This window comes from Catharus ustulatus, chromosome 3 (genome assembly GCF_009819885.2).
Source record: "Catharus ustulatus isolate bCatUst1 chromosome 3, bCatUst1.pri.v2, whole genome shotgun sequence".
Lineage (NCBI taxonomy): Eukaryota > Metazoa > Chordata > Aves > Passeriformes > Turdidae > Catharus > Catharus ustulatus.
This window is the reverse complement of record NC_046223.1, coordinates 35,490,837-35,507,565: the sequence shown is the minus strand read 5'-3', so window position 1 is coordinate 35,507,565 and position 16,729 is coordinate 35,490,837. Positions and strand designations below refer to the sequence as shown.

The following is a 16,729-nucleotide window of genomic DNA, read 5'->3' as shown; positions in this document are numbered from 1 at the left end:
AAACACTAGTCAACTATCCAAAATGGTTTACTTTTGTTATTTTAGTTTGGTTTAGTTTGAGCTATTTGTCCACAGCTGAAATAGGGATCATCTGAACTATTTAGGGAGAATTCAATTTCCTGTGAGACATGTAATGACAAAATATGTTGGTCATTCCAAGTAATTATGAGTTGGAAGGAAACACTAGAAAAAGCACTTTAACTATGATGTTTTTCCTGTGCTAGCATAGCATTGTCATAATGTTTGAAGGATTGCATGATGATATTGAGTGTGCAGAAGAAATTGTCCCAAATCTACCTTAGTCTTTCTTGCAGGATTGTCAGGACAGAGACCTTTCAGCTTCAGATTATGTAGTTTGGTTCTTTTTCCAGAATTACTGGGGGTCTTCCTGTGATCTCGCCACATTTTTTTTGTTAACTGTGCCCTTTTTTTGCCACCTGTGAAGTGGAACGTATCTAATATTTTTGTGGAAGTTGGAAGAAGTCTGTAGCAGAGGGAACACTTCAGCATTTGACATTGTCTAATAACATACCTTGCTCATTTGTGAGGTCTCAGTCTCCTGTTTCTCCCCTAATATGTATGTTAATACCTTTCTGAGCTCTTTGGAATGAGTGGGGTAAGTGATGTTGAAGTAAAATCCCAGGGGTCATATTGAAGGCAACTTGCTCCAGGCATCAGTCTATGGATGAATATAGAGGTATCTGAGCATACATACATATAAATACATATAAAATCCTTCAGTGCTTTCAATGGGAACTTGTATCTTCAAACATTCTGTATACCTCAGGGCTTGCAGCATGCATCATTCTCAGTGTCATTGTGTAAAGCTGTGGTGTGGGCATACTGCTGAGTGACCAGGAGCCATTTTCTGCCACTTGACCTGGGACTCTAGGAACAAATGTTCTCTGAAATGAATGTTTTTAGCAGTGTAAAGTGAATTTTCTCCTCTTTTAATGGTCTTGAAGAGAATGGGACTTCAGATTTGAAGGCAATATTTGAAGCAACTAGTCAAAATAGCTATAAATCGTTTTGCACCACACATAGGAACAGAGGTGGAGAAAGGACCAGACCAGACTGATAGGAAATGGTGAAGCATGTAACCCATCACCTGCAGTAAGAGCTGGCATGCTGCCTTCCACTCTTTTCCATTCTGTCACTAAGTTATTCTTCAATGACAGAAGATTTTTATTCTCCCTTTATCTGCTGTGACATGTAGTTCTCTCTTTGCCAAGACCTCTCTACTGCCGTTATATTCAGTTACTGAAGTGTGGTCAGAAGAGCTTTCTCCAGGAGTTTGCCACTCTCTTGTTCCCTGGCTGCACTGTTAGCATTATCATGAGCTTCTGATGACAGCAGTTGTGCAGTCTGCATACATCCCTTACAGATAAGGGAAGGCCCTCTGGTCTGGGGGTTTCCTGACCATTCAGTGGTCACTGATAGTTTTTAACTGGTCTGTAAATGATCACTGCCAGTTCTTCAACAAATATGTTGTGTGATCAACACTGCACCAGTGCTTTCTGGCTCTTCCAGGAGTTTTGGATCACTCTTACAATTCCTAGTTCACTGGGGACAAAAAAAAATAAATCCTACAAGATTAACACTGAACATCAACATATTTAAGGTGTTAAGCAATATTTAAATCTTATCATTTTGTGCACTTTGGTTTGCAGCCATGCAGGCTATACCTATTGTGGATCTTGTGCAGCCCACGCTTACAAACAAGTGGACCCCAATATCACGTGAGTATTACATCTTTCTTTATAAAGCATAAGACCTTGAAGTTACAATTCTTTCATAAGTAGAATGTTCTTGTAACATTCTTACATCTTGAAGTACTTACATTTTAGTTTTGTATTCTTTTTAGCCTCCTTTGCGTCACTTCTGTTTTAACATCATAAATGTTCAAATAGGATATTATAAAAGGGGAAGAAAAAGGAATATTGTTAAAATAATTAGTAACTAACTTTTTTACAAGGGAGGGATTAAAGATTGTTGCACTGCTTTTATAGAAGCCCAAGCTGGTTTTGTTGGGTTTTTGTTTGTTTGTTTGTTTTGGGTTTTTATTATTGTTGGGAGGTTTTGTTTGTTTTATTAAGTCTGTTAGAATGATTCTACATGATCTGACATTATTCTAAATGATTCTACTTCACCATGATTCTACATTGGTTTTTTAGTGCAGGATTATGGGCTGAATACTGTCAGGATTCGCTTCTGGTATGGAGGAAGTGACCACTGTGTTTATATAATATATTAAGTCAATGAAAGTTAGTTGTTCCAATAATTTTAAATGGACTTTTGTTTCTAACAAGTTTAAAAAAAGAAAAATTTAAAAAAACCCCAACATTCTTGTTGTAGCCTGTGCCTGCTTCTGAAAATATGAATCCAGTTATTTTTGGGTAAAGGAATATAATTCTTATGTTCTGCTGACTGCAACTTGTTTTTTTTTTAGTGACAAAAATATAAAAGGTCTCCAGTATTTACTGAAAGTATTTATTTTGCAATGCCAAATAAAAACTGGCTAGGCTTGCCAGTTGTTCATAAGATAATGCACTGTAATACTCTTCAAAGGCAATGGTTTTAGTTCTTTCTAAACTATTGCAAATGATGTGAAAATGGTATGACAGATAGCTAGTTTCTCCAAAGTTTCCAGAACAAGCTGCATTCCCTAGGTTCCCTGATAAGGAATTGGTTGAACTTGCTGGATCATTTCCTTTTTAGTGCATGGGATGTTTAGAATTAATCTTTGAGCTAAACTATGGCATATTTGGGTATTTGTTTTTATTAGCTTTGCAGGAAGTTTGTGTTTTAGTATACCTTGTTATATAGCATTCCCTGTGTAAGGGATTAAAAAAAACCACCCCTCAGAACTATACATGTCTCCCACCCCTTTAATTCAGTGCCAGAAACAATATGATATAATCCTGAATCTGAAAAGCTGAATTGCCTATTTTTTTTTTCTTTTTTCTTGTTAGTCTTGTGGCAGGAGACCCTTAACATCTAATCAAGAGCCAGGAACTGAGGACTTGATGAAATAAAGATGTCATGATGACATGTAAAGGTTGCAGTATCAGCTAAAGCTATGAATGTGCAGGTCCAAGTCTCTGTTGTTGATGCAACAGCAAAAAAAACCACATAACATAAACCCAGCATTTGAGAAGGATTTTAATTTAGTGAAAACTGAGTAAGGCTAATCAAGTACAGTAATTTCACGAATACAAGCCGCACCAATTTGACCAAAATTTTGGTGGAAACCCGGAAGTGCGGCTAATATTCCGGGGCGGCTAATACATTAACAAAATTCTAAAAGCTGCCAACACGGAAGTGAGAGCCCGCGGCAGCCCCAAGCCAAGCTGGAGCCCGGCCGGCCCCGGCAGAGGTGGGAAAGCCTGGCAGAGGCGGGGCCAGCAGTGCGGGGGGCGGGCGGCTGAGCCTGAGCCAGCAGGGCGAGGCAGGGGGGCGGCAGAGCCGGGTCAGTAGGGCGGGGGAGCCCGGGAGAACTGGGGCTAGCAGTGCAGGGGAGCATGGCAGAAGCAGGAAGGCCGGCGGGTGGGGCTGCCTGGCAGCGGGGGAAGCCCAGCAGAATCGGGGCCAGCAGCGTGGGGGAGCCCGGCGGTGCGGGGGCCTGCAGTGCCGGCCAGGGCGAGGAAACGCGGCGGCGGTGCAGACGGGAGGGGGCGGCCGGCGAGCCCGGCGGCGGCAGCCCGCTGGCAGGGCTAGGGAACGCGGCGCGGCCGGCGAGCCGGGTGGCGGCGGCGGCAGCCCGCCGGCAGGGCTAGGGAACGCGGCGCGGCCGGCGAGCCGGGCGGTGGCAGCCCGCCGGCAGGGCTAGGGAACGCGGCAGCGGGGCGGTGCTGACGGGAGAGGGGGGCCAGCGAGCCCGGCGGCGGCGGCAGTGGCTGGCCCGCCGGCAGGGCGAGTATGTAAACAGCGCAGCGGCGAGGCGGCCGGCATGCCCGCCAGCGGCGGCAGTGGCTGGCCCGCCGGCAGGGCGAGTACATAAACGCAGCGGCGAGGCGGTGCTGACGGGAGAGGGGGGCCAGTGAGCCCGGCGGCGGCTGCAGCACCACCCGGCCGGCCCCGTCAGCAACCATGAGCGGGCCGAGCCTTCCTGGCCCCGCCCCGAGCCAGTAAAGCCCACTATGCCGCGATCCTGTTACTAATTGGCCAATTTGTGAAAGCTGCGCACGGATTCTCGCGACGAACGAAAGTGCGGCTAATATTCGGGGTGCGGCTTATCTATTGACAAAGACAGCAACATTGTCGAGGCACCGGAAGTGCGGCTTATAATCCGTGCGGCTTGTATTCGTGAAACTACTGTAAATAAGTGAAAAACTCTGAGTAGATGATAAACCCTAATTGTTATTTGATCCTGTATGTATTGAAGGTGGTGAGTAGCTGAAGGTTCTGTTGATTCAAGGAGAGAATTCAAAAATCTAAGTGGCTGTAATGCATCATTCAGCCTCCAAATGAGTGAAGTCAGACAAATTTCTAACTGATGAGTGCCCTCTGATATATAACCTGCTTAAGAGATTTAAGGCTAGAGCAATATTGAATGGTTCTCATGATAATTCCTGAGATACCAAACCACATTGGGCCATGGATTCGTCTGGGGTCTTACGGACAACAAAGTAAAACTATTGTAGACATGATAAAGTATTACTTTGCATGCTTTTATTAAACTTGTTACTCTAAGCTGAGTTGCTGTACAATTGTAGTTGTCTAAATTTGGCCTTGTGTGTTAATTGTTGTAGCCGAAAAATTTTCATTCTTGGGCCTTCCCATCACGTGCCCCTCTCCCGATGTGCACTTTCCAGTGTGGACATTTACAGAACACCTCTGTATGATCTTCGAATTGACCAAAAGAGTAAGTGCATTATAAAGCTTGGACTTCACTGAGGCTTGAGTATTGAGAGTGCTACTGCAGTGCTGAGGACGTTCTTCTTGTTGGGCACTTCCTTGCTGTAAGTGGCATACAAGTGCAAGTCTGGTTCTAGTGCAACCAAAACTAATTTGTGAGTGATCCAGCTTGTTTCAGACATGGTCACACTCTAACCATAGCATCTCTCTTCCTTCTGAAAAGAATTCTAAATTTTTGCTTATCAATTTTGAGCATGTGCTTCAGGGGTTTTAAACTAAAAATGTGTTACATCAAATAATAACTCGCTAAACATCTCCATTCTCATGTGAAGTGTTCTGGCTGGAAAGAAAGGTTCTTTAGTTGGTTTGAATTTGATTTCTGATCAAGGAATAACAGAGAAACCAAATATTACTTTTATTTGGAATGCATGTTACTCTTTAACTTGCAAACTTAAACTGTTAGTCCACAAAATGCCAGCCTTTTGAACTAAGTGCAATGAAGATTAATTTGATATTTTGGCTTTTATGTGTTTTGAGGTATACCTAAGTGATATAGTATCTTTATCAGAAAGGCTAGTTGCACAGATGTGTTGTGTTTCATTGTAATCGTGATTAAGCAAGCTAATTCATGCTTTCTATGTAGTGCCTGCAGAAATTTCCCTGGGTAAGAAATGTTTTCCTTTCTGTAGAACTCCTTTATGGAGTCAAGAAGGAGGCACAGCCCTACATCAAATCCTTCATCCAGTGGAGAATTATCAAAATGTGGAGATAACTCTGTATACTCCCAAGTATGCTTGAGAGTAGAAAAGATAATTTACAAATGTGGATTACTTAATCAGTTGTGGCTGTTTCTAAATTTAATGATTCAGTCAATAATAAATTCAATTACATACTAACGAGTCAAGCAATAGCTCATCTGATGAATTTTTATTTTTTGAAACATAATGGGCAGTTTATGAAAATTAAAATTCACTGACTGGACAAATGCATGTATATTTTCAAATGTGTTTTATTTGTGTAATTAAATTTTGTATCATAACTGAAAATCTTTTTCAATATAGTAATGAGGTCACTGATTTGACACAATTTCTGAACTGAATCAATTATGTTTATATTTTAATGACTTGAACATAATTTTAGTTCTGAATTGACTTAGAGACAAATGGTTTATGATGATAGCTCTTGGAGGCAAGTAATTTTTTATAGTGGGTATGTTCTGATAAAGGTACAATGTAGCTTGCTTTTTGCACTTGAAGTAGTTTTCAAAAATAAACCAAGAAAAGTAGTAAAAACTGATCTTGATTTCATTTCAGTTTATGGAGAGTTGTGGAAGACTGGAATGTTTGAGCGCATGTCCTTACAGACAGATGAAGACGAACACAGTATTGAAATGCATTTGCCTTATACTGCTAAAGCCATGGAAAGGTACTAGGGCTAATTACTTCTACAAGGATGAACATTATGTGCATTAAATGTTTAAGCTGATGTGAAGTGCTGTAGGAAATAATAATACATTTTATGGCATAGAAGACCTTATGGTGTATATAATGCTCTTACTCCCCTGTCCTCCAATAAAAATTTTGGTAAGGAGAGGATCAGAGACTAGGATAAGTTGCTGTGATTGCAACTCTGAGCAGAACATCTAAATGATGAAGTTGTAACACCTCTTATAAACAGGCTGACTTAATAGAGTTAATATTAGATGTGCTTTCCTGAATTTTTTTAAATAGCTGGTCTTTTTCCCCACTTTTCAAGGTATCTCTGAAAGAAGTTCAAATAGTTTTGTGGGGGATTTTAAGTTTGTTTGGAGCCTTAATAATAATTTTGAAATCAGGGATGTGTTTGTAGCTGCTGTTTCAGGTGCTTACTTTAAGTAAAAATTGTCCATCTGCGTTGGGGTTTCTTCTTTGACATGTGCCCCATCCCTTTTTTTTAAATTTCTATTGTGTTTTGAATTTTCCCTAGAGTATCAGTATATACCTTGGTACTGTGTTGAGCATTTTCATATACGTTTCATATACTTTGGAGAATTACCCAACATGCAGCATCTATACAGGGAAAATTTAATTCTTTTTTCATTGCTGATTTCACTATGTCTTTTCTTTTTGTTTGCTTGATATTTTTACTTTGCAGCAAAGAGAAATACTGGTTTTGGGGGTGTGTGTTTTCTGAAGTTGAAGTACTTTGAGGTTCTAAAACAACATCCTAGTATAACCTTACCAAATTACTATCCTCAAATCAATAGCAACCTTTTAAAACATTCTGCAGTTTCAGTTAGCAAGCCCTGAAAAATCTTCAGATGTTACTTGAATTACAACCTTTTTTCTTTTGCTTATAAGCCATAAGGATGAGTTTACTATTATTCCTGTGTTGGTCGGAGCACTGAGTGAGTCAAAAGAGCAGGAATTTGGAAAACTCTTCAGTAAATACCTAGCTGATCCTAGTAATCTCTTTGTGGTTTCTTCTGACTTTTGCCATTGGGGTAAGTTTCATATCTCATTATAAGAGTATATTGAATATTTTGTAACTGTTTTCAAATAATGTATTTTATTAAACATTAACATTTTAACTTCTGGTAAATTTATTTTTGCAACTTAAATGCCGTCATGAAGTTAAGAAGTCTTTAAAATCTGTAATAATAGCTAAAAAATATTAATCTGGTAATATGCTTTCAGTGTAGTGGAGGAAATAAATGGTGAAGGTATGAGGCTTTATATACATCTCTTTACTGTTGCAATGAAATAATTGAAGATGCTTGCTCTTATTACTCTTCTTTTAAGCACCTCAAAACAACTTGCAGAGCTAATTAGCTAAAAATTTGCTGAGCACAGCTACATTCCTCTGGCAGAAATAAGTTTTGTGTGTTTTATTGCTGGGTAAGATAGCGGTTGGATTATTTATGCCAATTCACCAGTGCTACCCCAGTTCATCTTGGTGGCAGAGCTATAAAGACTCCAGAAGCCTTGACTTCTGTCCTGCTTTACCATTTTATTTTTCTTTGAAGTGTGATATTAGCTGGAAAAGAGACTGCTTCAGAAAGATATGACGCAACAGACCTTCCTTTTTTTCCATTGTCATCTTTGGTCAACTTAATTAAGTGCATGTTTCACTCATCTTTGAATTGAGGAGTATGTGGAAGTGTGTATAGGAATGACCTGGTCCTGATGTGGCTAATGACCCATCTAGAACTGCTCATTGAATTATCATTAATTTTTTCTTTTAACCTTCGTTTACTGTGGGTATCATGCAGGCAGAAGTAGCCTGACTCCATGGTTGACTTTGTCAAGAGGGATAGGGAAGTGAAATATTGCTTTACTTCTTAATTTACAGAATTAGATTCTAAGGCAATAAGAGGCAATTAGTGAGTGATACTTCAGTGTCAGTTCTACATAGTAGGTTTCTCTACAGGAATATAGCCACCCATCAGGTATTTTTTTTACTTCTGGGCTGCTACTTCATGATTGCCCTAAAATTTCCTCAATGGAGCTAAAAAGTATGAAATAAATGAAGATTGCTACTTTATAAGTATTATACTTTCAAATATTTAGTAAGTATTAGGGAGTGGTTTAGCTACAATTTTTCCCTTTTTTATTTTATACATGATTTTTGTTTCAAGGTCAGAGGTTCCGTTACAGTTACTATGATGAATCCCAAGGAGAAATTTATAGATCCATTGAGCACCTAGATAAAATGGTAAGTTTTCAGATTTGGTGGAACTAACTAACAAATTTCTCCTGTACATTCCATTTCTTTGAACACTTGAGAAGTTTCTCTAACAAGATATTATAGATCAACTATTTTATTGAATGTATAATTTTCATTTGTTTACAACAATAAGAATTTAGCTGTTGGTTTTAGCTAGTATACTCCATTTTACTGACTGCACACGATTATATTGCAGGTATAAACTAGTAAACATAATTAATGAGAATAAGTGCATGTTCACCTACCTAAAATGCCCTAATGTAATGTGATTTCTGTCCACATACCCTCTTATGTTTTTGAAAATGAATAAAAATTATGTATGGAGAATTACAGTAGTTCCAGCTTGGTAGCTGTGATCCCTGCATATAGAAACAGCGTTGTGATTATGCAAATGTTTCAGCACCATCCATTTGGAGGAGGAAAGGCTGTAGGACATTGCACTGGTCAGGAAAATGAAAACCAGTGTTTCCTTGGGAGTACCTTGCCCCTCCCCCTTACTCTGTAGTAGGTGATGGGGTAAAGCAGTAGACTATACTTAATTTTGGGTTTGGCCAAAGGCTGAAAGGAATGCTAAATACATAAAGGTCCAGTGCCAGTTATGTTGCATTTTTTTTGCAATCACAGGAGCCAAGGAGTTCTTTTTAAGATGAAAAACCCCTAACAACTTAATGTTCAACACTAAAGGCACAGAATAGAAGTAATTATTCTGGAGATATGTAATCTTAAAATTAGTTTTACAACTGTTTGCGTAATTTACGTGACTTCTGTAGAATCTATTAGAAGAGAGCAGTTCTTAAGCATGTTAATTTTTTCCTTGTCTTGAAGGAATAAATCCTATCTACTGGAGAGATCTCTAGACCTTTTTGCTTTGTGTATGCATATTAAGCTCTTTGTTTTTTCTACTATTCATCACTGGAATAGAAATAATAATGGTAAATATTTTTAATAATTCTTGTAGTCAGTTGAGAGGTTTCTCTATCAAGAAAAGTGTTTTTCTACAGAATCCCACAATCAGCAGCGTTGAGTGTTTTTGCAGGAGAGCAGATTATAGTGCATTAGCAAATATTAGTTTCCCCTTGTTAACTTCTGTGGTGAAAGCTTGAAGAAAGACTGGACTTTGGCATTTAATTACTTTTAGGGAATATATTGTTGCACCAACTCTTCCTTTTGGTAGTTGTTCAGCTAAATGGAAGTGACATTTTTTTGTAACATGGAAAATCATGTCTACTGTTTAATAACTATAAAATTCTTTTTCAAGCTTTAGTTTAAGTGGAAAACTAAACATACTGTGTAGCAACATACTGTGGTTATTTTCTGCTTGTTTATATCATGCCATATCTGAACACATGACTCCATATTCAGATGCTATATGGAGGAGGTTTTGCTTTGGGTGATTTTCAGAGATATCTTGTTAGCAATATCACAAAGATGTCCCTGTCACATTTTTCCAGTTTTTGGAAATTTGTTCGATTTTATGTCCCAATTGGCTACTTCTTGTTTCCTTAGAAAAGTATTGGATTTTTTCATGTGGTTTGACGTGCTAAACAAACTTGTACTGTTGTAACCAGCAGGCCTCTACACAGACAAAATAGCATTAAGATAGAGACAAAGCTGTACTAAAACTGGCTTAATTTTATTGGTCCTAACTGGGAAAGCAGTCAGCTGAGCACTTTGTAAGCAGGAAGGTATTCTGGGGCAAGATGAAAGCAATTTTCCCTAGAAATGGCTTTGTGGGAGCATGATGACCTTTTCCTTATTTGTACTGGACCTTACATATAGATGCATTTTCTCACCTAGTGCATAAAAACTGCTGAATACTTCAGGAATTGAAGTTAGAGCCGTTATACTCCAGCATAAAACAAATACAGAGTACTAAATATTGCTGGGCAGACATCAGTTTCTCCATGGTAATTGTTACTCTGACCACTGTCACCTCAGCACACTTTGTGATGTAATGGCAGAGGGAGGAAAGAGCCGTGGGGAGAATCCTCAAATGAAGAGTTATAACTGAGAAACTGATGTGCAATAGTTTGTATATCATAACCTGAAACACAGAAGTGGGGGAAATACTTTGTAAGACATTGCTGAAGAGTGATTGTTTTTGATTGACTAGCCAGAAAATGCAGACTACTCCAATCTTCACTGCCACATTGCTCATTTTATATGAGCATATATTTGGTGTGGGATACTTTACGCCTTGAGTCAATGGGAGGATTGTGTTACCCTGAATGCTAATGGGGGAAAATGCAGGCACTGAGGAGTGCTGTGCAGGAATAGCCAGTACTTGTTGTCCAGGAAAATGTTCGGCACGGAGGGCTTCTCAGGTACCTGTAATGACCTGCTGAGTTCTGGTGGCTGCTGCAGTGCTGCTGCAGTGTGCCAGGACCTTCCACAGTGCTCCAGCCTGGGAATGCTTCCTAGGCTGGGCATAATGTAAGATTGAGTCTCTGCCTTGATGCCCAGATCCCTGTTTTCTTCTCTCTGCCCAGACACTAGTTTTTCTGATGCTTATTTGTCATATAGTCTGCATGATTCACACATGCAAAAATAGTTGGACTGGATAGTACTAAGACCACATTTGTTTCCACTATCATTAGAGTGCTATTAGTTTAGATAACTTTAAGTGTGAAGAAACAGCTGAAATAACTAATAGCAAAACTTCAATGTGACCAGGCAAAGCATTATTGGCATATAATATAAAATGAGCCTATAGGTTGTTGGGAGGGCATTTTTGTTTTGGGATATGTGTGTGGGTGATTATTTTTAAAGTTCTTTGGTAGGTTTGTAGATACTATTAAGGGATGATATTTAAAAATGTAACTTTTTAATCATTAAGTGCACTGTGCTAGGATATTGTAGATGCCATTACCTGTATCTGGATAACTGAGGTGTGTAATTTCTACACGATGCCATAATGACCATGTGATAAACTGTGGAACTGTGCTTACAGTTTTATCGTGGGTGGGTTTTGTTATGTGTTTTAACTCTGTTCTAAGCCATGCCTGGCTGAGTTGTTTCGAATACTGAAAGTTATTAGGTTCATACCTCTGCTTTTTATAAAACTCAACCTGGCAAAAATATTTCCTTTGTTCCTCAACACCATTTTAGATGGAGAAACAAGTTTGATGGTCTTTGCTCCTCTGCCACAACAATTTTTAAATCTAAAAGACTGAAAAATTCAGTACAACCTAATGCTTATAGGACATCTGTTTGTACCAATTCCCTATAGATTTACTCCAGTCTCTGATGTATGGAACTCTGTTAGCATTTTCTGGGATGAACTGCATAGTTGTAAATGTTTTTGCAGTGCTGAACTGTGCATTGAAATAAGCTTACTAGGCATTCTCATAAATCCATGTCCATTCATTTGAAACAAATGCTCAAATGCCTCTACCCAGTATGTTCCAGTCACTTACAACTGTAGAACGAGTCTCTCAATTGAGCAGCCATTTTCATTTTTTTAAAAGGTCATGAGCAGGTTTTCGAAACAGATAAAATATATTCTCATGAACTGTTCAGTATCTGAGTAAGTGCCTTATGCATCTTTAGTTTCACTTGAGTTTGTAGTCAAGTTTAGTTCTGCTTTCTTTAGGTGTGTATTGACATGTACAATCTACAAGTAAATGGATGGTTGAAAGATATGCTTTGGAAATACAATGGTATCTATGTAATCACTGCTAGTTAGAGAATAGCTACCATTATTTTTTGGCACTCATTTAGACTGTAGATCTGAAGTGATTAACAGCTGTAATTACTGGTGAGGGGTCCAAACACCTTCTCTGTGACTCCAGAAGAACTGAACTCTTACCAATAATTGACCAGCTCAGCTAGGTTTTGTTTTTCCATAAAACATATTTCTTTATGAATTCATCTTACGTCTGTTTCTATTTAAAATTACACAAGGGTAGTTGTTATTGCTGCTGTTTCATAATTCTTCCTTCTCTCCTGGGAATCTTCTGCTCCTCCATTGTAAACTGTGATCCAGCCTGAATAATTAGCAGATGTCTGCCAGATCAACCAACACCCTTGCAGAGATGTTCTGGAGACTTCATTCTTGAGGTGGAGACTTCAGACTGCCTTCTTCCTGCATTGTGGCTTATCTATCTATCACCCAAAAGTAGGGAAAGAGCTGGGACAAATGCAGACATCTCAGAATAAATTATCTCCCTTTCTGGTATAACCTCTAGTTATTCCTGTGCAAAGTATGTTTTTTCTAGTCTCTAAGGAAGGACTTATTGTTTCACTAACAGAAGCAGCATAACTATGTATTTTATTGAGTTAGTGAGTGTCTGGAGCTCATTTCCCTTGTGAAGGGAATTAATAATTTTCAGAGGAAGGAAAAGAAGATGAAGTCTAATACAGGCAAAAGAGTGAACCTGTGATGAAACAGACAATAATTGATTTAGACTTGTTTTTAAACTACTTTCATGGTGATTGATCTGCTTTATGGGATGGGGTAAGAGTAGGGTGTATCTGGAGTTGTATGATTCTTTTTGCTTTTAAGAGTGCAAATGTTTGTACACATGGAAGGTTTTGTTTGCCACATATGGGTGTCGCTCTCAAGGGAGGAAAGGATGTATACATGGGACTGTCTCATGTAAAGCAGAAGTAACATCTCCTGGTTCTTATATTTCCATTGTGCACCAACTTGATAGTGCTTTAGAGATTTTCTGGATCTGACTTTTATGCTCTGAGCAGATGGCCAGACCATGCCCAGATCAACTACCTTGCATGCCTGATATGTCCAGGGAATATCATACTTGTTATGTGTGTGAATTGCATGTGTATAGTGCTGGTTTTATGTAGGATTTTTGGACATCCAGAAGTCCCAGACAAGTGCTTGGCCCTGAACTTTGTTACCCGGGAGAGCAGATGGAGGCACAACTTCTTCCTGCTTTGCCCTTTTAGTAAATTTGTCTGGTTATAGCTGTACCAAATCTTACGGAAGTAGGGCAGTCTTGTATGGTGGGGATCAACAAGACTGCAGGAGGAGGTTTTTTAACATGAACTTCGCTGGTATTTGCAAAGATAACTTCACAGATCTGTGGATTGTTGGCAGCTTTGGAAGAGCTCCTGCACTTCTAGTTTGGCAAGGAATGGAAACAAGATGACTACAAGCTAGAGCTCACACTCTGAGATTCCCTTAATATCCTTGTTATGAAGTAGAGGGTTTCTCCTCCTGCTCTGTTGTAACAAATAGATGATATATAAACAGCTGCTTGTGAATGTGTAATGTAATTATTGCTATAAATTCTTTTTCAGGGAATGAGCATTATAGAGCAGCTAGATCCTGTATCTTTTAGCAATTACTTGAAGAAATACCATAATACAATATGTGGAAGACATCCTATTGGAGTGCTATTAAATGTAAGTAACCTTTGATTTGTTGAACAGTGCAACTTCTGGAAAAATGCTTGTATTTGTAAAACACGATATTGCCGCAGTATTCCTTAGTTCTGAAATATCAAGCCTTGAATTAGTTAATTTTTTAAAGTGTTCTCAATTTGGTCTCTGATTTTGGTGTCTTGCATATAGACAAATGTAAGCTTTTCAAAGGTTTGAGGGCTTTCAGTTCCCTAAGGGAGATTAGATACCACAATCCTTTTGAATTTCAGTGAAATGCAATAATTCACTTTCTCTTGGCCCCAAATAAATCCATCTCCCTGAAGAAGCATGTACTTAACTCTTTTGAATCAGTACTTAGAACTTGTGTATTTTCTGGATATTGCTGTTACTAGCTGTTGTGAGTGCCTTGTGATGTCTGGCAGTGTTTTTGAGTTTTGCAAATATGGTGAGTGATGGCCTCTGCAAGTATTAGAGCACCATTAACTCATAAATTAACAGCGATTAGAATTCAGATTACTTTCTGGTTACTGTGTTCTGCTTTGGTGATGCAACTCAGACATAAACCTGGCTTAACTTAGTTGTCTAAATTTGGTCACAGCTGCTTTACAGCACTGGTGGAGTGCTGCAGATTGGTCATACTGCTCAAGTGACTCTCGCTGTATTTTTACTGTAATTCAAATCTGAAACAGGAAATGTTAACTTTTTTTAAAGGGAAGACAATTCACTGGGAATGTGGTCTAAATGGAGAACACAGAGAGGAACCTTTTTAGAGTGGAGTCTGTAAAATTTTTTATGAACAGTATCAGTGTTAGGAATGCATATTGAAAAGTTCAGTACTATGACAACTCTGCAAATATACTCAACTCTTGCCCTTAGGTAATCATTAGTTTTGCAGTGAATCCGAGCTAAATTCTGTTCATTCACTTTGGCCAATTGTGCCTTCTTTTTTTTTAATGGAATACAAAGAATCTGGAAAGTGTTAATAGTGTTAGGTTTTTTCTGTTGCATCTCTGTTTCTGTATAAATTCACCATAGAACTGAAAGCATTGTTTCTAAAGGAGATATCATGAAAGGTTCAGTGTTACTTTAGAGAACTGCATGGATGTGCACTGTGCAGTGGGGGAAGGATCAGTGAATGAAACAGCACAGAAATGGGCTAGGTCCACTAGTTACTGGGAGGTGCTTATATAATGAGCTTATGAGAGATGGTGCAAAGACCTCCGAGACCTAGGAAATGTAATTTCTCTGATATCTTTTCTTAAGCAGCTCTTTTTCTCTCCTCAGGCTATCAACGAGCTCCAGAAGAATGGAATGAATATGAGCTTTTCATTTTTGAATTACGCTCAGTCAAGCCAGTGTCGAAACTGGCAAGACAGCTCAGTGAGTTATGCAGCTGGAGCACTTATGGTCCACTGAACTGCTGAATGCTCAGGGATGGCACCTGCACACACTCTGTATACGGGGTCCCAGCCTAGCCCTTACAAAGATACAGTCCCTGGTCTTTGGGTATACTGAAACCTCAAACTAATAGAACTCTGTTCTTTTCTAGTAGGTGTAGTCCTTCCTTAGTTTCAACTCATTTAAGAATGCTTTCTTGTTTAGGACAATGGAAGGAAGACTGGTATCAGAGCTTTTTGTGGGAGTTGTTTTTTTTCTTTGGAAAAGATAATGGCTATGAAGGCATGGTGGTAGACTGTCCTTAAAAGTACAACATGTAAAGCATTTACCATATCCTAAATTTGCACTCTTTGCAGACCTGTGCACATATACTCAGCTTTCAGAATAGTTTTGCAAGTTGTAAACGGAAAAAGGGGGGAAAAGGGGGTGGAAGCTTTTTAATAAAAGAGAAAAAAAAAGGAAAACAACGCATTTATAAATGATTCTGTATTAGAATATAATAAAACTCCAGTATAGTCAGTTACTACCCGTGATGTACAACAGATATCTTCTATTTTAGTTGCTAATAAAGGGCTACACAAACCAAAATAGTCTGATTTAAACTTATTGCTTTGTGTTCTGTATGTGGCTGCTTGTCATTAACATTCTTTATCCTCGGTTCTTATGCTTGATAATTCAACCATTCTGTAAAATACTTTAGAATGTATTTTGTATTCAACATTTGTTGACTACATCATTTACAGATTTTTTTTATCTTAAACCTGCACTATGAATTCAACTGTGCAAAAGGATTTGGAAAACTTTTTGTATAGTCTAATCTTTTTTGTTTCACAATTAATCTCTGAAGTAGTATCTTTTAGTATATGATACAAATTTGTATCAGCAATACACTTTTAATGATTTTTATGCTCATTTTGATTATTCAAGTGAAATAGACTTTTTTTGTTTGACGTTACTAAAAATTGAAAACAAGCAGTAGCTTGAAAACTATCATTCTTAGAGTATCTATCTGGCATTCATAGGCCACAGAAGCCATACAGTCCTAATCTCAAGCAATTATTCCTCAAAGATTATTTAGAAGGGAAAGGTAAGGCTTTTCTTTTTCCCCCATTTTTATTTTTTATTCTTTGACCTTGGGTAGAATTGTTTCATGTTTTTTAAACATCCCATATTAAAAGTTCTTGAACTTTCTTGCAGCCAAAATAATGATACAATGATTTCAGTTGTCATTCCCAAAGACTTCCTTTTGTTCTAATAAGAAATGCAAAGTAGGATGCAGTATTGGCTCATTATCTAAATGGAGATTCATTCCTTGATATTTCACCTGCTATCAAGAAACCTCCTGGTGCATTCAGCTTTTCTAAGTAGCAGAGGGGAATTTCAGAATTCAATTTAGATTCTCTGAAAGTTGTGGGAATTGCTT

General features: G+C 38.5%; 1 protein-coding gene across 1 annotated transcript in view; it reads left to right on the top strand.

Annotated features, from left to right (window-relative positions):
- Positions 1-15,894, top strand: part of MEMO1 (mediator of cell motility 1) — a 28,407-nt gene extending 12,513 nt beyond the window's left edge. The window contains exons 3-9 of the mRNA XM_033055391.2: positions 1,671-1,739; positions 4,752-4,864; positions 6,171-6,282; positions 7,197-7,339; positions 8,474-8,550; positions 13,825-13,929; positions 15,193-15,894. Of these exons, the coding sequence (XP_032911282.1) occupies positions 1,671-1,739; positions 4,752-4,864; positions 6,171-6,282; positions 7,197-7,339; positions 8,474-8,550; positions 13,825-13,929; positions 15,193-15,324 (751 nt within the window). The 3' untranslated portion in view covers positions 15,325-15,894. The remainder of the gene's footprint in view (positions 1-1,670; positions 1,740-4,751; positions 4,865-6,170; positions 6,283-7,196; positions 7,340-8,473; positions 8,551-13,824; positions 13,930-15,192) is intronic.
- Positions 15,895-16,729: the final 835 nt, after the last annotated feature.